Below are 23,975 nucleotides of genomic sequence, written 5' to 3'. Positions count from 1 at the left end.
CATTATTCATGCAGAAATGATTGCTAGAAGAGCATCTTATTCTGATTGCTATGTTGGTATTTGACAAAATTAAGCCTTGAATGGCTCAAAGATCTTAAGTGATTCACCAGTTTGCCACCATGAGGTGATCAGAAAAGCTTAGTCCACCAGGCAGATATTTAATATACCTATGGGAGGGCCAAGGGCTCATACATTGCAGTGGTTTATGTGCATCTCAAAGGTTACTGATCACATACAGTCAAGACATGCACATACCAACCATGCAGTGACTATGGTACATTGCAGGAGCCAAGTGGGCTATATGGGATTCTAAAACTACAAATACAGTTGACCTAATCATGTGTATTAACATTATAGTATGTCCTGAAATTCAGTTACAGAAATAATCTACAAACACACAGGCACACATTTGTTTCCGTTTTCTGGGGACTGACTATTTTTCTCAGAGGTGCAATAAAGATTTTCCCTTTGTGTCTATTTTGAGGACCATCCTTTTTGTCTTTTTAAAAAGACAATCTGCAGGTTAAATCAATTTATGCCTCCAACAAGATGGGAACATGAGCAACCCATTGGACAGACAAATCCTGGTCAGAACATATAAGATCAAGCTGTAAAAAAGGGAGGATTATTGCTGACGAACAGATGTTTAATATTTCACTAGCTGCATGGATTTAAGATTATTGTTCCAGGAATACAGCTTTTGTTCTGATTTTTTTTTAATCTTCTGGATGCAACACACAGAGGCTGTTAAACTCTGTGAGACAGGAAAACTGTCAATTTACTCTTTATTTTCTACTGTTGTAGAATGGAGGCAAAATGTGTGAAAATGTGGCTATATTTCAGAATATCATTAACTGTTTTAAGATGGGAAATTATATGTAATTACTATTTCAAGACATCTGACCAGGCAGGGAACTGATGATAAATATATATAAGTAGTATAAGTATATATGCTCTTTTGATCCCGTGAGGGAAATTTGGTCTCTGCATTTAACCCAATCCGTGAATTAGTGAAACACACTCAGCACACAGTGAACACACAGTGAGGTGAAGCACACACTAATCCCGGCGCAGTGAGCAGCCTGCAACAGTGGCGCTCGGGGAGCAGTGAGGGGTTAGGTGCCTTGCTCAAGGGCACTTCAGCCGTGGCCCACTGGTCGGGGCTCAAAGTACAGAGTGCTAACCAGTGGGCCACTGCTGCCCCCAACATATGCTCTGATATGATGAAATATTAGAGTTCAAGAATTCCTATGGACTCATTAACCATACCAAATGGCTTTGCTTTGGGTTCAAAAATCACGATAAGTACCATTGAGTTTCAAATATTTTTTATTATAACTTCATTCATTTCTTTCTCTTGCATTTGGCATACAGCTTGAACATCACTAAAGTTATGCCATCACTGCCCTCTACTGGTAATTAAACAAAACATGCTACACACAAATAAGAATGCATTCCCAAAGCGAAAAAAAAGATATGGCAGAATGAAAACAGTGAAACATCGATATAGATGGCTTGGGCTTGTATAGGTAGCCCACAGTGTCAACGTGTTGTATTCCCTGTCAAGCAGAGCATCCTCTCTAATTACTGTGTGTAATACAGCAGTTCCAGCAACAAGAGCGGGTGAGTGGGTCAGCGGGGGGGGGGGGGGGGGGGGGGGGGATATGATGGTGGGATGAGAGGGGCCAGGTGACTCATCCTCAGCTCACTGGAGCGATGCTTTGAGGTCACCATGAGGCAACACTTCAAAAGGTGAGCGTCTCGTTTACAGTAAAAAGACGGATGTTCCTTAAGGGCTTAAAAACATGCTGCTGCTTGGAATAACCAAAGCTGTTTGGGCTGCTTTCTTTTTTCTGGTTCTACCGAAATGTTCCACTCATTAACTGAGGTTTATACATTGATTTAGCAAAATGTCTTTGCAGCTATGAGATTCATACATGGGGGTGGGCGATACATGGGAGCACATTCCTTTTCTTCATTTTTTAATTGATTTGCATAAAACAATCATGCTGTTGCGATATGTGTATTATAAATTTACTGAATATTTCATCCAGCTCCTCTTTGGAGAACAGAATTCGACTGTTCACAGCCACCCAACAAAATGATGTGGCAATTTTTAAAGATGTGTGTTTTTTCATGAGATGTCATATTAGGAATACATGTTCAAAACAATGGCTGATAGTGTGAACTATAAACACAGGTAAATATCATAAATGGTAAACTATATCACACAGTCAGATAAACATAAAGCAAATTAACTAGATTGGCACTTAAATTGGCACAATAAATGGAAAAGATCATTTTATAATCAGTAGCACTATACATGGATATATATGGATTGTGTACCAGGGAAGTGCTTGATTGTTGTATAGCATGTGGGAAGGCTCTAGTCACCATATATAAAAATAAATATATACGTATATGTATGTGTACTGTAACTGAAATGCTCAGGCTTTGAGTCTCAACATCTCAAAACAAATTTGCATTAATGGCAAATTAAAACAATATGAAAAATATTTCAAAAATAAAAAAGTTTATAAAAATAGTAAGAGATGTGTAAATATTTTGTGCTGAAAGATGCTTGCAAGCAGCAGAATGCAACATGCAATACAATGGTACAAATGTATGTTTGAAGCAAATAAAATGCAGTCATATCTTCTGTCGTGTATCAAAGCCTGCCCATTCACCTAGTCACTCCCTCCACACAGCTTCAACAAAAGTTTCTTGTAGTCTCCTGAAGTGTCACCCTGTCATGTAAACCATCAAAAAAAACATGTCAAATATTGTTAAATGTTCAGTTCCTCCAACTACACAATCAATGACTGGTGTTACAACAGTATGCACAAGATGCCAAACATGAACACTTCGGTCTGGCCGTTTAGGTACATAGTTTGAAGGCAAAGTGTGGCTTACATATACTATTGCATACAACTTTAATGTAATTATATGGCTGACTTTAATAGTAACAAATAGCACTCACAGAGTACGTTTATTCAACTTGGCCTATTAGTATAGATAGACTTTCTAATGAGGAGACAGCCCTCAAAAAATCCTCCATAGAAATGCATGGGGTTAGTTTGCAACGGCAATATGGCCGTTGTCTACACATATCCCACCCCTTCCTCGGCAAAACGTCGACATGTGAATACATTAAGCCAATCATGTGGTGTGATGTGAATACATTGAGCCAATCATATGATGTGTTGTGAAGACATCGTGGCAATCATGTGTTGTGAACTTGCTGCTGGAGCAAGGTTGGTGTCGTGAAGCCTTGCGCACGCGCATTTCTGCCGAATAGGATGCCCGAAAAGTGCCCAAAAAGCGTTGCAATATGGCCGCCGAGTGGAGGGACCTGCCTAAAAGGATTTTGGTATAGAGCAGATATTCTTAAACTGTGGTATGCGAGCCGGTGGTACGCGAGCTGCCACTAGGGGGTACGCGAGATGAAAAGGGCAATGTCGGAAAGGTGTTAAAAATTATTAAATAATTAATAATTTAATTAATTCATAAATAATAAATAATTTCGAATCGGGTTATAATGATATGGAAACATGAAATTAAAGGAAATCATTTGTAAACTCTATAGTTAAAAAAATAAGCTACCTACAATGCATGGGATTTCCTGCGGGCAGCCAGAATATCTGGCGCGTTAGTTTCGTGGAAAATATAGGCTAGGTAGAAGGCTACGCATACATGGAAAACTGGCTAAAAACAGGGACACTGTCCAAAAGGCCTAATTAAAAGCGATCGAAGAGGAGAAGCAAGAGAAACAGAGCAGGAGACAGGTAATGATAGGATAGGATAGGATAGGAAACCACGCACCTCAGTGCGTGGTTTGCAGTGAGGTGCTATCTAACCAGTCTAATGTTGTTCTCCACACTGTTTTTTTAGCGTGCAAGCTCATAGACCAGTTGCACATTTTGATTTTGTTATCATGTAGGGCGGCTAATTAAACATGATGCCTGGAATGCGTCAATAGAATGTGTTACTTTTTTATGTGTCGGATGGTGGGGGTATGCGAGCCGAGTAAGGATGTAAAAGGTGGTCCGCGGGAAAAAAAAGTTTGGGAACCGCTGGTATAGAGTGCTGACCAATTGCAAAACGCATAAACATTAACATGAACTTTTATTAAAAGGAGTAATCACTCACAGGGCCCTATTTTCCGACCTGACGCATGGCAGAAAACGGGTTATTATCCCAGTGCAATGTTTATTCTTATCTTGCACGTCCCTGGGGCCTATTGCACAAAAGCAGAATTAAGACATCCGGGATAAGTTACTGAGCTGTGCTCAATGAATCCAAAACAAGAGCGTACAGGCTTAATTGGTTGCACAACGAGCAAGCCAGGATGAGCAGACACGGATTCATCAAGCCAGGTGAGAGAAAATGGAATTGAACATTATGTCCAATACTTTAATATGTTGGTTTAATGTGCAGCATTGGGCCCAATATTCAGTATGGGGTTTAATGTTCTGCATTTCTCACTAGTGGGTCACTTTGACACTAAAAGTATGATTCTACGTCTGCATCATGACCCTGTGTGATATCTGTACTGTTCTTTTAAACATGATAATGTAAGGCGCCAGAGTGGATATCACTTGCTGTTGTCTATTCTGCGTCAACAGTCATTTTCGTCATTGATTAAGGTAGACTGAATGTCTCCTGGCGTTGCCACAGTCACTGTATGATTATCTATTTCTTACTGTCGGGTACTTAAACCCTGGATGATTCTGTGTCAAGTCAGAGACGCATATTCTGGAGTACGCTGTGCTACGGGTGTGCCTCTCTCCTGTATACAGCCTAATAAACCTTGCATCTTGATTTGTACTTTTTCAAGACTGGATCTCATATTTCACTTTGGTATATAATATTTTTACCAACACAGGTGAAACCTATCCTGGATAAGTGCGCGCTCACGGCTCCCTCAAATAGACCCCGCCACCGATCACAGATTCACTGATTCACCATGGCAACTAGAGCGGCTTCATTGCTTCTTCTACGGTGTGAAGTAGGTAGCGATAGCCTTTTCACAACAGCAACAAACAGCAACACCTCTGTTTAGGAGAATATTGCAACTCGTTCCGCGACCACCACACGCAAAATGGTTAGGCACTCCCGTGGGTCTAGGTATATGTGATGACAATGTGTAGTGGGCAGTGGAATAACTATTGGTTTCCGTTTGTGGTGACTGCTGACTGAGATAAGGGATGATATTAAATAGATCCTGGAATAAATCGCCATGGTAACTTATACCATAACATATCCTGCTGCCCCCTATCCCGCTTTTGTGCGACTGGATCACGGATAAATTGAGCCAGGATAACCAAGATATCCCGGCTTAATCCCTTATCCTAGTTTATCCTAGGCCATGGCGAGTTGTTTATATGTTATATGTTATTTTAAGGGCGCATTATCAACAATGATATGGGCGGGTGCACAACACACCATGCTTCTTTCATCCACAAGCGCACACCTGCGCACATCCATGCAAAACAAATGACACAATGGGAAACATAATTTGAATAAAGATATTGCGAAATACATATCAAAAGGAGTAGTTATTCACCATCATGACGGATAAAAGTGATAAGGCGAGGCGAGAGGCAAATATGAAGCACAGCTGAAGACGAGATGTAAGCAGCAACTCTTCTGCAGGATAAATGTCCTTAGGTTTTTTTATTCAGTCATTCGAACATTATTGGGGCAAGTGTTGCTTTTTTCAGGCTATGTTTTCCATGGTAACCTACATGTATTTTCAGTCAATAATGAAAGTAACTGTGTATAACTGTTATGTTGTTGACTATGAGACCGCGTGCAAGCAAATTCCTTCAAATACGCCGCTGACTATCAAAATACCAATGAACTGTTTGAAGTTGCGCTGCGTGTTGTTAAAGGGAATGACAGATGTCATTCTCATTGGTTTAAAGAGAAACTACTAGGTTTTTGCTTCTTTTTCGCTGGCTCTGTCATGACGAATGTCTGAGAAACTCCATCGCTACCTTGTTCTAGCCGGTGCCTGGTGTGTATGTGCATTTGAATGCAGTAAAGCAATTTGTTACACTCGTTATACTTCCTGACACTGAGGCAGTTGGCCCGTCGGCCTAAAGTTGCAAGGGTGGTTTTTCCGCTCACAGGCACTAGGAGGAAGCGAGACGGCCACCATTCAACCCGAAAAAAATCATATAACCATTCCAATCCCTCCGAAGCTGTTAAGTTAAGGTAAATTAAGCTAAAAAACCTGCATATTAAGCTTAAAAACCTGAATAGTTCTTTTAAATGATATTACGCCCAAAACACACCCATGACTGATTAAAAAACATAAGGCCCACCTTCTTACGCCATGCGCCGGACGTGTCATAACATTTCATAACTAAACTACACCCAATATGGACTGGACAAACCCTGAAATTTGTTTAAATATTCGCCGGTGACCATGCGTATTAGACTGTCATGATAGGGCCCACAATGTCAGTCATGCACAGTTTAAGAAATGTTCCTGACCTCTTGGGGGTGCCAAACTACAAAGTTCCTGAAAACCTTTGCAAATCAACATGACAGAAGAACCTACTTTTTCACTTTAGTTTACTTTATCAGTTCTTTTTTTTTAGTACTCTATAACAGGGGTCCCCAACCTTTTATGTACCATGGACCGGTTTGATTCCCATTTTTTTTTTCACGGACCGGCGGGGGGGAGGGGTTCGGGGGTTCAATGTTCCATATGTGTTGTGCATGCATTACTTGAAAAGAACTAGCTCCAGTTATGTATGAACAGTGAAGGTAACGAACTCTTAAACATGTGAAAAACGTGAACTTGAAGAAGTGAAAATTGAACAATATGAACTATGAATATTGAACAACTTCAAGCTACATCTATCAAGTGTGAACATGTTTAACAAAATTTGGGAACAAAATATGGGAACAAAACGAATATAATCAGTGGGAGCCCTGTGCTTGTTTTCCTGCAACAAGAAGGTTCCATCTGGGGGTGATGGAAGATAGTGACACCCTCAGTGAGTTTGAAATGTCCAGTCGATTGCGCAATTTGGTCTTAGTTGCAGTCATTGCCGAAAACCCGGCCTCGCATAGATAGGCCTACGTGGTGGGAAATGGTAGCAACGTTTTCAGCACTTTTACGGCTATCTCGGGATATTCCGCTTTGGTTTTGATCCAAAAACCCGCCAGAGAGGTTTCCTCATACACACTCTTAAGACCACCGTCATTTGCAATTTCGATCAATTGCTCTTCCTCCTGCGCTGACAAGTTAGGACTATTCGGGATATTGACAAATGGGTTGCGGACCCACTCATTGGTTTGTTGTGGATCTTTGGAGGATGGGAAGTAACGCTCAAACTCATTTGAAAGCGCAACAAGCGCACTAGCTACGAGAGAAAGGGCCCTGCCTCAGTCTCTCCCAAAAAACCCACTACTGTTTGGAACATATCAAATACACCCCGATCCACTCGTCGTCCCCACAAATCAAGCTTGGCTTTAAATGCAGCGACTTTATCTGCCAGTTTAAAGACAGTCGTCATTCTCCCCTGGAGTGACAGGTTGAGGTCATTAAGCAACCCGAATATGTCACACAGGTAAGCGAGTTTTGACACCCTGTCCTCATCACTAACCCGTTCGCCAAGAACTGATCAAGTGAAGTGAGCTGACCTGAGGCTGCGCAGCACTGAAGGCAATATGTAAAGTGTTGAAGGCGGGACAGACAGACGTAAGAAAATAGACCTTGCAAAATGCAAACATGCGTGCAATCAAACAACTGCATATAGGCCTATGTCATGTAAAAACGTGACATTATTGCGAATTAAATTGAGTTTAGTTTGCATGCATTTTTTTTAAAACTCATGTCGTAGGCTACGGCCCGGTTAGGAATGTCCCGTGGCCCGGCGTTTTAGGTGGTGTACAATAGCGATCAGACAATGCGCTAGGCCACTCCCTAGGTTGTTGATTACCACACCCCTGGGCGCATTGTTTAAAAAATAGACGTGCAAAATAATAAAATAAATTTTTCACCGGGTGGAAAACAAATTTTACGCCATGAGCCAGGGTGCAAAATAGGGACCAATGGGTTTAAAGTGACAGTGCACCATTTAGAAGTTAAAAGTTAAACAGCATCAAATGAGTAGTATCTCTTAATAATATAAAAGTGTTTTACTTTTACCTTTGTGGTTACTCATTACTTTTGTGATTTATGTTGTAGTTAATATGCCATTTAGGAAGCTTTAGTCTTTACTATTTAATCGTGATTAATCTAGATCAATTAATTTCAAAATATGAGCTTAATTAGTTGATTTTTTTAATAATTTGACAGCCCTACTAAAATCCTGTTTGTGACTAACAGAGCATCTGTACTCGCCTATTTGAACTCATAGGCAAAGTGAAACTAACTTCACTGTGGCCTCATAGTCAACAACAAAACAGTTCTACACAGTTACCTACTTTCACTGTTGACTGACAAGGGGTTACAATCGAAACAACCTGAAAAAAAGCAACACTTAGCCCAATAATATTTGAATGATTATTAGCAGGTTTTTCTTGATAAGTGGCATTATCATTTTTAGTAGCGCTGAAATAGCAATTTTTGATCATGCGCCTGACCACACCTATTATTTTCATTGACCCGCCTGTAGGTGCACAATGTTCATTTGACAGCTTGTCAACTCGGCGCTTAGCGGAATAAGGATCACCGTGTTGGGTGCAAGCTGGGGCCCTTCAACACTGGGCAGTATACTATATAATAATCAGTAGGGGGAAAAAAGAGAAATGTCAGCAATGGGAAACTGGTGAGGTGTGAGGAGAAGATGACTCACACTGATGGCGTTGTAGAGAGACTTCCCATAATTCCTCACATACTCCTGTCGAATATCCTGCATGTCCACCTCGGAGCGGGTCACCATGACGCGAATCAGAGTCCGGTCTTTGGTCCCAGCGCCCTGCATACATTACAGTAGTTATGTATTACAGTAGAGCGCAAGGCTTTGAAGACGCGCACATTTAAAGAGCATACACAGGCACAAGTGGGAGTGCTCTCCCTTACCTTCATAGCCTTGTGCAGCCTCTCAGCAAAGTAACCAGGTGTGTTCTTGATGCACTTAACTAAAAAGGGAAAACAGAATGAATCTGGCATGTACTTCTCATCTCCCGAAAAGGCCACGGGTAGTAGGAGTCAATGCAATTCAGTGAAAAGCCATTGATACAGTATATGCTCTCAGCATGCAACACCACTAGACTTAACATAATTAGCAAACCAATTAGTACACCACAATTGCCTGCCAGTACATTCAGTACAATGATCTGTCTGTCCATCTGAATCATCCAGTCCAATTAGTGCATGAGCGGGGGAAGGGACTTTGGGGTGTGTCTGAAAAGCCAATCTCATGGAAATATTGTGTCCATTTAATAATTAAAAAGTCTTCAAAGAGTTGAAGACATTGAGTAGTTATTGTTTGGAATCATTTGTAGATATTAGCATAAACAATAATAATAGACAATAAATGAATAAACACCGCAAATTAAAAAGATTGCCATGCACAAAAAACAACAACAGACAAACTGGATTACAACATGTGGACCTCGAGCAAGAAGATTCTTTTTTAAAACCCTTCCTAATAGATTATGAAATTACACGTTTAATGGCATCACTAAGCTGAAATTACATTTTTACTCAAGAGGTAAGACAGCAGCTAATAATTATGTAATTTCAGATCACTGACATAATGGAAATTTAGGTGTAAATAGTTCAGCCAAATAGATCATCTAAAAAGTTTCATCATAGAACTGGTTTCTTGAGTGAGGTCCAAGTGTATTGACTAGAAAACAGAATCTCGTGGGCCATTGAACAAAGGGAACTAGCCTGAATAGGTGTTTAAGTGTCAGAGGCTTGTAGTGCATTGAACTGTATACATGTGTACTGTAGGTCTGAGAGCAACTTATCTGTTCTCTTGCTGCAATCAATTTTCTTCTCACATGCCTAAAGGGTTTACCTTACACCCAACTAACTCTTCTTTGATACCTTAAACACATCACACTACTATTAAGTAGTATTAAAGTAGGCCATTTTATATATGCAGCAGACATGATGTATACATGATACATGATCCGTCTCCTTTGTGAAATGCCCCACTAGATGTAAAAAAGCAAAGCCGTTTACCCTGCACAGAGCCAGCAAAGTGTGGCACAGCAGGAAAAACAAGGAATAGTAATTATTGATGGGTACTGTGAAAACAACAAAATAATTCCTTGTACATTGTAATATTTTTTTGTTAACAAAAAATCTTAAGATAATCATTAATGTGCTTCCTCAAGCACACAGCATTGCAAAACATTTATGTTCATTCTCATTGAGTCTAACATATTGTTTGGCTACAGTTATATATTTTTGCTGTGTTTATGTGTCTTTGTGTGTGCATGAGCACTGGACATGCACAGCTGGATGTGCTGTACAGCTGGATGTTCAGAGTGCCCTTACCAACAGCCACCATGCCACTCTCAAGGTCACCAGACATCTCTCTGCCGATGCTCTTCTCAATGTCCCTGCCACACATCTGCTGGTACTCATGAAATACTGTACACAAACACAGAGAGAGAGAGAGAGGGAGAGAGAGAGAGAGACTCATTTCTCCGTTAATATGACTGTTCAGTGGTTGAAGGTAGGCTCAGACAGTTGTTTGTTGACTTACACTGTAATCAGATCTAAAGCTGAGCTAGGATGAGAATTCAAATCACATAAAAAATGTACAGAGAGACAAGAGGCTAATTGAAAAAATGACTTTGACATTAACTAAACATACTAGTTAAACATTTAATAGTTTACTATAATCTGTGATAAAAAAAAGAAAATGAAAAACAAAAGACAAAAAACTAAAAAAATAGCCACCGACTGTGAGGGGGAAATAAAGCACACCTACCAAGTTTCCCCAACCCAGTGTTTATACATTGTGTTTACTCACACACAAAATCTTTACATAATTCACAATTTCTAAACTCGGCGCTCTAACTGGCTGTATCAGCAAAGTGTGGATACAAGCATGCTAGGACAGGACTAGTCTAGGACAGCGTCGACAAATTGCTAGGGGGGGAAATCTGATTAACAGTAATGGGAGCTGAAGACTTCCTAAAGCGGAAGTTGTTCATGCTAAAGAGGAAGAACACACCGACAACTATGGCTATGCTGAATATCTCCCTTACTGAAGAGATTCTATGGCTATGCTGAATATCTCCCTTACTGAAGAGATTCTATGGCTATGCTGAATATCTCCCTTACTGAAGAGATTTTGTGCACCCGTGTTTTTACAGTACCTGCTCTGAGGTGAGGTTTGCTCCGAGCACACAGAATGGCGTTGAATTTGGATTCATCTGTGCCCAGCTTGTTTTCTCCAGCAGCATAGAGACTCTACAAGACAAGACATTGCCATTGCTTGGGACCAACAGAAATACCAATAAAGGAATATGTATTGTGTAATGACCGCAACTAATGTGTTCTTGGACTATAACAATACAAATTGTCAATTCCAGTGCCTTACGATGAGAAATAAATTAGACCTCACCTGTGCATCTTGCTTAGCCAGAGATATGTCCACATTTTCACTTTCATCACGGTTGCCCTTTGAACATAAACAAGCCCTTGTAATTGGCACTCTATTCCTTTTCCCCAAACAATGTGTTCTTTCCTTTTCTTTATCTCCTGATGTTTTTCCTTTTCAGACCATATGTTTTATCTGAATCTGTCCTGAGGTAAAAGCAGTATCTCTTGGTGCAGGTTATTGATGAGATATCACCACAATACTGAAACCCAGGATGTAAATGTGTTTACAGTTACCCTGTTTTGATGGAGATGTCAGAGTGAATAAGAAATTAAGCCCTACTATTAATAAACGATTAAATACTTTGACCATATGTGTTTTTGGCTCCATCTGACAGCTGGAGGTAGGTTAATCAAACCGGACAGTGCCACCCCATCCCACAGTTATTACTGTTACACTTATGACCACTGCATTAACCGTGGCCTGGTAACCTAAAAAAAACAGGAACTTGTTTGAATTATGCATGTCCCAGTTGGGCACTGATCAGAATCAATTTAACAGTTGAGGATTGGACATTTGGATGTTGTAAAGAAAACAAAAGCTCTTACACCACAGGTAGAAGAGTATTTCTTACGCAATATTTATTGCCATTGAAAGAGAGCCTTTGTAACTTAAAGTGAAGAATTCTATAAATATTTCCAAATAACTTGAACAAAAAGGATCCAACTGCAGTTTCTTGAAATTAAGCTGATTTTCTTATTGTAAATTTCCTTTTCCTATACCACCTCTCCTCATAGTTTACAGATTGCATTGGTAGGAAATTTCAAAAGGCTTATATCTCATGGCAAAACGTCAGCTCGGCTAACATTGCAAGGCTGCAGTTAAGATAGAAAAAATGAATAAGCACCATCAAAGCCACTCACACATTGCATTCTTTCATTGGATCATACTTCATTTTGTTTCAAATAAACATGCCAGTGTTAATGAGTGTAATGTATACCTGAGCAAGAGACACCAGGAGTCTACGGAAATGACCTGAGGTATCGCCAGTGATGGCATCCTCCAGTTTCTTCTTGTACTCTGAAATAAATTAATATCTTAGTTAGCATATGAATATATATGAAGATTTGCATGGGGATCTTGATGAATGGTGTTATGTTGAGTTACACATTTCTAAACCATACCTGTTTTGTAGACCTGATTGATTTCTCGAATCTCTGCGTTGGATCGAGAGGACAGAATCTCGATAAGGCAGGCCTCATCAGTTCCAGCTCCCTGCACAGAAAACCAGCACTTAGCAAGATATTTGTGTTTTAATCATCAATTCCTTACTCAGATAACTAAACAAAAACAGGGACACTTAAACATTGATAATGACCCCTCCCCCTTTTTTTTGACACCACAACTGTCAGTTTGTTGTGCTAGAAAATGCTCCAAACCACAAAACCATATATAACCAACATTCATCCTGAAAGTCTTTTGATATATGTCTTTGTTTTGAGTACAGATGAAAATGATCTTATTTCCATAACAAATTACCTACAGGAATAACTCATTTAAATAAAGAGCTGTTTGCATTGTTTGTATTTCCCCCAGCTTTACAGCTCAACAAACCCTATGAAGTGTATAATGAGTATAACAGCAGAACATGAATAGGCAGCGGCTCCTTTCCAGTGCTTGTATTCACATCTTGACTCATAATATGCCTAGGGTATCCATTAGACCCTTAATAATTGATTGTTTTAAAATAAGGTAAACATGCTGTGTATTAACATCTCCATATGGTTTAACCATGGCATGTTATCCCCACGATACCCAGGCACAAATGAGTTTACATTTTCAAGTTGGTAAGCTAGTTTTGCAGAGCCATGCAATATGTGTGTATATTACAATATCTAAAATCTGAAGACAACCATGAGAGAAGTGGCCTGACTAACTAACTACAAACATCTAACAGTAAATATTCTGTGTATTGTGAAATGCTGCTGATAAACATTGATTGTTATTATTGCCTTCCATTACCCTATGCTTACAAATAATATGTAGCTTCAGCTATACAGACAGCAAACAAGAAATAACTAGATCAACTCTAGCAATTGCCAAAACACCTTCACTTTCATATAGTGTGAGACCAAAGACTTGCAGTCCCAACAGGAAATATTGTGACTGTTAGCTGTGGCTTTTTTTCACAGTAAGGTCTGCAAACTCTCTTTCACACAATGTTTGCTGCTTAAAAGAAGATCAACTGCACTCATACTGCAATATGTTCATGGTGACTGTAATATAATGTTTTCATGTTGCTAAGGACTTCAATAAATCCTTTGAGAGGTCAACGGATTCTTCAGGAGTGCAACTTGTGCTTCAGTGGACCCCTCTGACCTTAATGGCATCGTGAAGCTCGGACGCATCAAACTGGGCAGGAGTCTTCATCATGGCCAGCACAAGCCTCTCAAAGTTCCCTGAGAGCTCAGACTTCAGGTCTTTAATCAGATCCTAAAAATTGGGAAGATGAACAAGTTGGAGTTATCAGCTGGGCTCCTTTGAGGCTATTCTGGGCTCATGACCAAAATAGGAGGTGAGGGGCTCAGATGTCGTTCCAGTCAAACTGAAAGTAACCCCCACCTGTTGTTTAACTGTAAGACTTCAATTAATGTTGACATGATTCCAACAATTAACTTTGATTCCTGTTTTAGACTGAGTCTACATCTACATTGGCACAAATAACACACACTGCTTTTTGAGGTATATGAGGTATGAATAATATAATGAGGTATAAATCTATAATGTTGGCTATTGTCAATTATACTGAGAGTATTACCTTTCCATAGGCAGTCTTGAATGTTACCAGCAGAGGAACACGCTGCCTGTTGGAGCGACTGCCAAGTAGATTAATAATGGCAGCCTCATCGGTCCCTGTTAAAATCAATGTAATAACAATTAAAATAGCTTATAATAATTTCTTGATTCTCCCTCTTTGTGAAGTTTGACAAAATGTACCCAGAGATAGGTTTGTAATTGTAACACACATCACATGAAAATTAAAAACAGGATAAGTAAACAATATTGTGCTACAACAACAGTTTCTATACATAATGACAGACTGAACTTGATTAACTGTAGTAACATTCTTGCATACTTGATCTTGACTTTGGGACAAGACTCTTACTCACCAAAACCTTTCATGGCTTTTCTTAGAACCTCCACATCTTTCAAAGGATCAGCTCCTGGAAAGTCCTGGATGGTCCCCCTGAATCCTCTCTAAAGATTAGAAGAAAAACAATTCTTGAATAGCATTCAGTAGCACTCAAAAATATCTTGCATTTGACCAGTAGTGATCTTGGCTTTTAATGGAAATGACTCTGGAACACATTTGCTTAGCATCTACATCATCTACAAAGCATATCAAACAGCAACATAAAAAGCAGGACATTTCTTTGATACCTGCAAATGACTGTATGCCTTAAACTCTAAAGCGCTTAAACTTCTGAATAAATATATTATGGTCTCTAATTCAGGTGCTTACATGGATGGCAGGAGCAGCAGGACCGCCTCCTCCATAGCCTGGCATGGACGGATTAGGTGAAGGCACTTGGGGGTAGGCTGGCATGGACGGGTTTGGCGATGGTGCTTTGGGGTATCCGGGCACGGATGGGTTCATGCCTGGTACACCAGGATAACCTGGCATTGGCTGGCCTGCTGGTGGTCCACCTGGGTAGCCCATCCCAGGGCCTTGAGGCATACCTTGTCCTGGCTGGGGGTACAGGCCATAGGGCTGTTGGTTAGGGGGAGGGGCACCAAAGCCCCCAGGCTGTGGGTTAGGATACCCACCGGCAGGTGAGATCTGGTTGGCCTGTGTGATGAAATTTGCATGCACATACAAAGAGCACAGGGTTGGAAAGGAGGAGGGCAAGCAGAGAACAGATCTGTACAGATTAAAGAATGCAAAGCACAGGACAGGTTACAGATGTTACTAGGCGCTGAGATGGACAAACTGACAGGGATGGGAAAGGAAATGGGCTGACAAGACCTTTTGACAAAATTATTGTTCTGGCTAATTAAAAGCCATTGAAGTCTGCAGCATCTGCAAGGTGTCACAAAAGATACCAGCTTTGCTTCACATACAGTTAATTTGACTTTGAGTGAGCCAAAGAAAAGAGGAGGGATTTGATGCAATTTCCTGCAATTGTCTGTTTCATGCACATGGTACATGATGAAACAATTACTCCTGAGGCTGATTAGCTACGATGAACATGGGAAGGGGATCACTGCGATAACTGGGGAGGACTATTTTAAACTTACCATTCCTGGCATGCCGGGAGCATTAAATCCAGGGTTTGACACATTGTCAAGCCCAATAGAGGGAACACCCCACCCTCCTAAAAGGACAAAGTAAAGCAAAAAGGACTGTTGGTTAGCACTACCTACAGACGGTACAGTTGGTGCTGTAAAGTAAAAGCTGATAGGAAATGTGATAAATGTTACTTGCAGGCAAATGTAAACAGAGCTAGTAAAGAATAGTCAATTACATTATAGCCATGAGGAAGATTAGCTGGTTTACTGCACTGAATAAACAAAGCAGCTAGGGAGTGGATGGTACACGGTTGCCTCCCAACAGTGTCTGTTTTGATGACACACAGTTTAACTTAATACGTTCCATATGATCCTTGGCAAGAAGTAGGGAAACACTTTCGAAAAGTAAGGCTATTCAGGTAGTGGGAAATTGTTTGTGGGATGACCTGGAGCAATGTCTGCTCCTCAATGTCTTAGTCAGAACCTGTTGGTCAAGGAAATACCAGTCAACACTTTGGGCCTCTTGGACTGTGCATGTGGCTCCAAGGAATGTGGCCCAAAGGTACCTCAGTTACATTAACATCTGCTGCTCATGGACTCCTTGCACACTGCTGGTAGAGGTCTCACCTGATGGAGGCATGGAGGGATATGCGCCAGGCTGTGGAGGGTAGGCGCCAGGCTGGGGTGGATACCCTCCCGCTTGAGGGGGGTAGCCGCCAGGCTGAGGTGGATACCCTCCCGCTTGAGGGGGGTAGCCGCCAGGCTGAGGTGGATAACCCCCAGCCTGGGGTGGGTATCCACCCGCTTGAGGGTAACCAGGCTGAGGAGGATATCCTGGGTAACTCATTTTTTACCCTGCAAGGTAGAATTGTGGTGTTTCAATTCAAAGAGAAAAGGCAGGTGTATGTAATACCAGACAATATAGAAACATCACATCGCAAGCTAGTGCCAAATCAAACCTGTTAGAGTATGCAGTGTAACTTTAATTGCTGATTTCCACTAGTCAAGTCAAGTTTATTCATTTAGCGCATTTCATACACAGAGGTCATTCAATGTGCTTAGTATTTTTGTCTCATGTACTGAACAGTGTCTGGCATTTAACGTCCCAATTATCTGCTTCCATATAAAACAGTGTTCAATATTAGTGACCAATGGAATAAAGAGGTATGAGCAATGGAATTTGTGACCAATGCAATAAAGAAGTGAAGGCACTATTCTTATTGGACACACCTATGGCGCAATGTATTGATCCAGTCTCTTCCTGCATTGGTCATAGAAGGGCCACTGTGTCCTCCACTGTGTCTTATCTCTCAGTTACAGCATTTACACAAGGGTGGAGCATACACCATAGCATATTGAACGTCTTTCTGTCTGTCATAACAGCAATAACGAACCTCAATATATGGATTAATCTTATAGGATTACATGGTAAGATAGTTTTAATGTCGTCTTTAATTAAGACAAATACTTCAGACCCTGAGTCAAAGATGGAAATGTGTCAAAATGTTCTTCTCCGGAAAGACCTTTTGGCCTATAGGGCTACTACTGCACAGGGGCAGCATAAAAAGGGGCGTCACGTGGGCTAGTGTTCGCTTACTACTGTCACTAGGCTACGCTAAAACTCGTCTACATGTATTATTAAATGCATGTAATCTGAAGTCGTGTCGAGATGTCCGAGGTTTAAGGCTACAGTAGTTTACCGTTTACATTACAGCACCGACGAGCTAGGCTAACGAATCACAACACAATCCATTTTAACTGAAGGAGGAGGAGCGCAGGGCCAGCTCACGACGGTAGGCTAAATTAAATTTAGAGTGGTCCAAAAGTTTGACATTTACCCTAGCCTACATAGTAACACTACATAAAAGTAACCTACTCTAATGGGTACAATACCCGTGCAACAGAAATGGTTGAAAAGGGTAAATTTGTTAGCCTACTTACTTGCTGTTGCTGCTGCGTGTCTTCCTGAAACGAACTCTTCAGGAAGAAGACGACGACAGAATGTGTATTTAGCCAAAGGTGGGTGGGACTCAAACTTTCCGATCAACTGCAACACCCAGAAATGAATAGCCCCTTGGATAGGGCCTAGAACAAGCAAAAGAAAAGAAAAACATGTGATTGACAAAGTGACTCAGCTACGTCACATGGGAAAATATGACAAACGACGGGATGAGTAAGCATGAAAACATGCATTATTCTACCTTATACTTACCAACGCATGTCACGCCCTAATGATTGCATGTATCGTATGGGATTTGTATACCATGAGCTATTTCAAGCACATAGGAAGATCAAGTCGGAGCATGCGCAATGTGCCTGTTTAGCCAAACATTGGCTAACTGTCCCGTGTTTCAGTGAAAAGTGAAAAATCATATTGAATATACAACCTCACATCAGGAAAAGTTAGGACATTGTGTAAAATGCGAATAAAAACAGAATAATCTGCAAATCTTGTAAACTCATATTTAGTTGCAAAAAGGACACAGAGACAACATAGGCTAATATATATATCAACTATTCCATGGAAATTATATGTTTATTGTGAATTTGATACCAGCAAAAGTTGGGACTATATAGGGTAACAAAATGCTGGAAAAGTTGTAGTCCTAATGATAAAGAGAATAAAAGGAGGAATGTTTCACAACTAATTATGGTAACTGGCAACATGATTGGGTATGAAAAAGAGCATCCCAGACAGGCTCTCTTAGAAGTAAAGATGTAGGGTTATTCATCACTCTGTGCAAATCTGTGTGGATGAAACAATGTAACTTTAATGCTTCTTAACATGAAATTGTGAATTATTTGGGGAGTTCCTCATCTACAGTGCACAATATTATTAAAATATTCAGAGAATCCAGAGAAATCTGGACACTCTGTGAACAAGGGATAGAGCTGAAAAGTGAAACCAATATTAAATGGCCTTGCTCTTTTGGACCTCAGATGGCACTGCATTAAAGCCAGACCTGTTTCTGTAAAGAAAATTATTGTGTGGGCTCAGGAAAATGGTCTGATGACCATTGTCTATGAGCACAGTTTGATACTCAATTCAGAAATGCTACAGTGTAAAAACTATACCATGCAACAGCCAAAATTGTATTTATACATGATGCAGAAATACCAACGTCTTATCTGGGACTGAGCTTGTTTAAAATGGACTGAGGTAACGTGGAAAAAGTTGCTGTGGTTAGACCAATCAAAAGTTGCAATTCTTTTTGGAAATCATGAACACATCTGGGCTATAGTGGCGAGGGCCTTTCCAAGTATCCATTCTATTTAACTTCTTTTAGTGCTCAGTTTGAAACCCAACATCTATAATTGTGTGCATTACAGCATGGGCATATTCACATCTGGCAAACATCTATAATGGTGTGCATTATAGCATGGGCATCTTGACATCTGCCACAGCACAATCAATTCTGAACGATGTTTACAGGTTTTGTGCAACACTGCTGTCCAGGCTATGTATGTGAAAACCTTGGGAAGCCTTGAATATTTCAGGAAAACAATGCCAAAATGAATTCTTCACATATTTAAACAGTAAGTTAATATTATGTGTTACTAACATGTTACAGTATTAGTCCAGGTGCTAAAATGGCCTGTTTGTAGTCCAGACCTGTCAAATCAGGTGCATCATGGAATGAAAAAGATACCCCATACTGTTGAGCAACTGAAATCCTACAGTATATCGGCCAGGACTGGGACAACATTTCATTCTCAAAACGCTAGCAACTGCTCTCCTCAATCCCTAAACATTTACAGAATTGTCTTAAATGAAGAGGTGAAGCAGCACAGTGGTAAACATTCCCTGTCCCGACTTTTGAAACATGTTGCTGACATCAAATTCAAAATGTACATATATTTTCCAATAAATTTTACGAGACTTGTATATTAGGCCTATCACATTCTGTTTTTATTTGCATTTTACAAAACTTTTTCTGATTGGGGTTGTATAGTTGTAAGCTTAGTTTTTGGCCGCTTTGATGGGGACAACAAGGATGTGGCCATCAAGGCTGTGGTCTCTGCAGATTACCAGCCCCCCACACTCTCCACCACCGATGTGTTTGCACTGAGCAGGACTAAGGCACGTAAGGCTGCTGATCCTGATGGTAACTATCCCCGGATGCATACTCAGGGCCTGTGCAGTGCAGCTGACTGAGGTTTGGACTGACATATTTAATCTGTCACTAGCCCAGACAGCTGTCCCCGCATACTTTAAAGCCACCTCCATCGTGCCAGTGCCAAAAAACTCCATTGCAACAAGCAAGCCTTAATGACTTCCGTCCAGTTGCACTCACCCCCATCATCATGAAGTGCTTTGAGAGGCTGGTCCTGGCCCACCTCAAGACCTGCTTACCACCCTCACTGGACCCCTTCTAATTCGCCGTCAGAACAGGAGCACAGAGGATGCCATCTCTACGGCACTTCATTCTGCCCTGTCCCACCTTGACAATAGCAACACCTATGTGAGAATGCTGTTCATTGACTTCAGTTCAGCATTCAACACCATCATCCCCTCCAAACTGATCACCAAACTCAGTGAACTGGGCATCAATACCTCCCTCTGTAACTGGATTCTGGACTTCCTAACCAACAGACCTCAGTCTGTTAGGTTAGATAACCACACCTCCTCAACCATCACCCTGAACACCTGTATACGCTTCACTTACGACTGCACACCTGTACATGGCTCTAACACCATTGTCAAGTTTGCAGAAGACACTACGGTAATTGGTCTCATCAGCAACAAGGGAGGAGGTCCAGCACCTAACATTGTGGTGCACTGACAGCAACCTGGCTCTCAACACTAAGGGCTGAGCTACACCAGGCGCATAACTGAAGCGTTCCGTTCGCGTTGCATCTGCTGCAACAATTAGCTTCCATTATAATCAATGGAAGTAGCTACACCAGAAGTAACAGTGGGGTGTACGTTCGGAAAAAAATAGACCATTCATCTAAAATATTTTACACGTTGCGAACGGAACGCTTCAGTTACGCGCCTGGTGTAGCTCATACCTAAGATGACCAAAGAGCTCATTGTGGACTAAAGGAAATCTAAAGCTAGAACACACACACACACCCATTCTCCTCAACTGGACTGAGGTGGAACGTGTCACCAGCTTCAAGTTTTGGGTGTCCACATCTCTGAAGACCTCTCTTGGACCCTCAACACCTCTACCCTGATCAAGAAAGCTCACCAGCGTCTTTTCTTCTTGAGGAGACTAAAGAAGATCCACCTGTCTTCTCAGATCCTGGTGAACTACCACTGCACCATCGAGAGCATCCTCACCAGCTTTGTCACAGTATGGTATGGCAACTGCTCAGCCTCCGACCGGAAAGCATTGCAGAGGGTGATGGAAAACTGCCCAACGCATCACCGGTTCCTCACTCCCCTCCATCGATGCCATCCAAGGCAAGGATCAAAGACTGTTCTCACCCCAACCACAAATTGTTCACCCCACTCCCCTCCGGGAGGCGCTACAGATCTCTCCACACCCGAACCAGCAAGTTCAGAGGAAGCTTCTTCCCTGCGGCTGTCCCTAGGCCTACATATCTGACTATACGGTTCATCCATATCTATTCCATATTCTATCCATATTTATTCTGTTTTTCTTATTACTGTTAATACACTGCATATATTTATATTTATTCTTACTGCTCTTATAATGTTATTGCTACTACACTGCACATTGTTCATACTACATAGCCATATTTATTCTGCTCTTATAAGGTAATACACTGCACATACAGTATTTATATTTAATTTATATTACTGTAAACCACCTTCTGTAAACCAATTGTATATTACTGTATATTTTGTCCTCTCTCTTGTCTATGCGCATACACACACACTCACGCACACTCACGAACACCCCCCCCCCCCCCCCTTATAGTATATTGCATTGCACTTTTCTGTTTTTTTGCACTTCTGGTTAGACACAAACTGCATTTTGTTGTCTTTGTACTTGTACTCTGCACAATGACAATAAAGTTGAATCTAATCTAATGTAATATAGTTGAAATGTGCATCAAAATATCCTCATATTAAGATCCTTGCTGTTGCCATCCAGTGACATCATAATATGCAAATTAGATGATTTTCACATTTAGGACTTTATCTCTGACCTGACTTTCAAGCAATGGCCTTTTGAAATGTTGATGTCAAAATCCAGTGTTTTTTTCCCAACCCTGGCTCTTTAAAATAACTTTTACCATTAGTATTTTACAAGTACAAGTATTGTACTTTTTTTACAATTTCTGTAGGCTATACAATCTTAATCAATTAATATGTGACACTCGTGTTATCGTTATCTCATTATTCAATTATTATTATTATTATTATTATTATTATTATTTAAATGTTATACTATTATTTGCTGTGCAATTGAGGAAAACTCAAGGCTTCGCTTTCTGTAAAAAGATCATTCTTTTACTTTGAGCACCACCTTGTGGTCAAATATAGTCTGAAAGTTTGGTTAAAAAAAAACCCGTCTTGTTCGGTAAAAAGTCAAAAGCATTACCCTCATTTCCTGTTTCCTGTTTATTTTGAAAAATAAAAGGAATGACAAGGGTGAGTGTGGACCTACATTATGTAAAATTGAAATGAATTACAAGACTAACCTGCTAACTGATGGTAACAAACAGATTGATGAAAAGACACTTGATTAACATTGTTCAATTCCTGATAATACAATAATCCTGTTCTGAACCAATCTGCAGTGCATTCTTCACTTTTCATAGCTGAAATTATATGCCATATAAATTCTGAGACATTTCCATATCATGATTTTTGTAAATTCCAACATTAATGTCAGCTATTAAACAGTACAGTTTAAACAGTATTAAACAGTGCACAGTGGCCTGCACACCAGATCCAAATATGACTGAACTTTTGTGGGTTCAGGAGTGCAGAGTAGGTATATCCAGGCAAGGACCCCATATGGCTCGTCTAATTCAACATAATGGGTCATATCAGGGACGGAACTTCGAGTTGCATAACTTGCGAGTTACATTGCATGAAATGTTAGATAGATAGAGATACTTTATTGATCCTCAAGGGGAAATTCAAGAAATTAGTTACGGAAATTAGTTCAGGAAATGCATTCATTAGTTACGCTAATGGATGGTGTATTAGCCTACTGATGAGAGGACGTGTAAACCTTTTTACACTCCAAGACAGCCAATTTCTGTCATTCGCACACAAGTATACTCAAAAATACCGCCTATGTATAGAGAACAAATGGATGAATATGGTCAGTAGGTGGCAGAGTGACCCCTTTTACACAAGGGAGCTAAGGTTGTGTCACTATAGGGCAAAATCATTTCATGTTCTTCCAGAGGAAGTATCCTTTTTTTTCCCTCTCTCTTTTTTAAAGTGTATTTCAGTGTTCAAATTACATAACAGACAGGTAGGATCACTATATCCCACAATGTGTTTTCACTGTGTTGGAGTTTGTAGATAGTTAGCCTATATCTCCCCACTGCTATCTACAATTGCCATGCTGTTCTCACAGTGAATGTGAAATGACAGTTTGTAGAAAGTCACAAGAACATGTTGGTGGAATGGAGTTAGGCAATGAGTTAGGGAAATCTCACCTCTAATAATCACAACCATTTGTTTACCTCCTGCCTGTTTGGTCACTCATAGGAAATAAATAACACCTTTGTATGCCAGGCAGGCAGCTGACATGTTCGCATTCCAAACAAACACTCATGTAGACTACAGACCTTTGCGCTTTAGGATGTGGACATACACCTAGCTAGACCATTAAATATGTGATTTTTTTTTTATAGCACTTTAAGAAGCTTATATGTTCTCATTCTCTTTGCCTGCTGGTCTTTTTTAAATTTTACAGTGTAGGCCTAGGCCTACCTATTCTTTACGTCTGGCCATGACAGCGCGCTAAGACAGCGCCTGAATACGCTTATAAATTCATAACCTGCTTATACATTTTTAGAAATTATGAAACCAATGACAACCCTGGAGTACAACAGAAATTGGCTTAATATTAACATTGAAGTGTATGTCCAATCAATCTTTAAACAGTCGCAAAATATATCTGCATAAATTATAACCGACCAACCATTGGTTTGCATGCTGTCTGACCCTCCCTGGTGCAAACTGAATATGCAATGAGCTCCTTGCTGTAACAGTGCAAA

General features: G+C 40.5%; 1 protein-coding gene across 2 annotated transcripts; it reads right to left on the bottom strand.

Moving 5' to 3' along the window:
- Positions 1-1,311: 1,311 nt before the first annotated feature.
- Positions 1,312-17,903, bottom strand: anxa11a (annexin A11a). Of its 2 annotated transcripts, none has more exons than XM_042064944.1 (15): positions 17,760-17,903; positions 16,446-16,673; positions 15,828-15,904; positions 15,052-15,378; positions 14,699-14,786; positions 14,347-14,441; positions 13,908-14,021; positions 12,713-12,803; positions 12,529-12,608; positions 11,553-11,609; positions 11,305-11,398; positions 10,475-10,570; positions 9,044-9,102; positions 8,817-8,939; positions 1,312-2,747 (listed from the first exon to the last, which is right to left on the bottom strand). In XM_042064944.1, the coding sequence occupies exons 2-15, from the start codon at positions 16,663-16,665 to the stop codon at positions 2,688-2,690; spliced, it is 1,581 nt and encodes a 526-aa protein (XP_041920878.1). In that variant the 5' UTR covers positions 16,666-16,673; positions 17,760-17,903; the 3' UTR covers positions 1,312-2,687. The 2 variants fall into 2 exon arrangements, with proteins under 2 accessions (XP_041920878.1, XP_041920879.1); XM_042064945.1 differs by having other exon boundaries at positions 15,052-15,279.
- Positions 17,904-23,975: the final 6,072 nt, after the last annotated feature.

Source organism: Alosa sapidissima, chromosome 16 (assembly GCF_018492685.1).
Source record: "Alosa sapidissima isolate fAloSap1 chromosome 16, fAloSap1.pri, whole genome shotgun sequence".
In the NCBI taxonomy this organism is placed as follows: domain Eukaryota; kingdom Metazoa; phylum Chordata; class Actinopteri; order Clupeiformes; family Clupeidae; genus Alosa; species Alosa sapidissima.
This window is presented reverse-complemented; position numbering and strand designations above follow the sequence as displayed.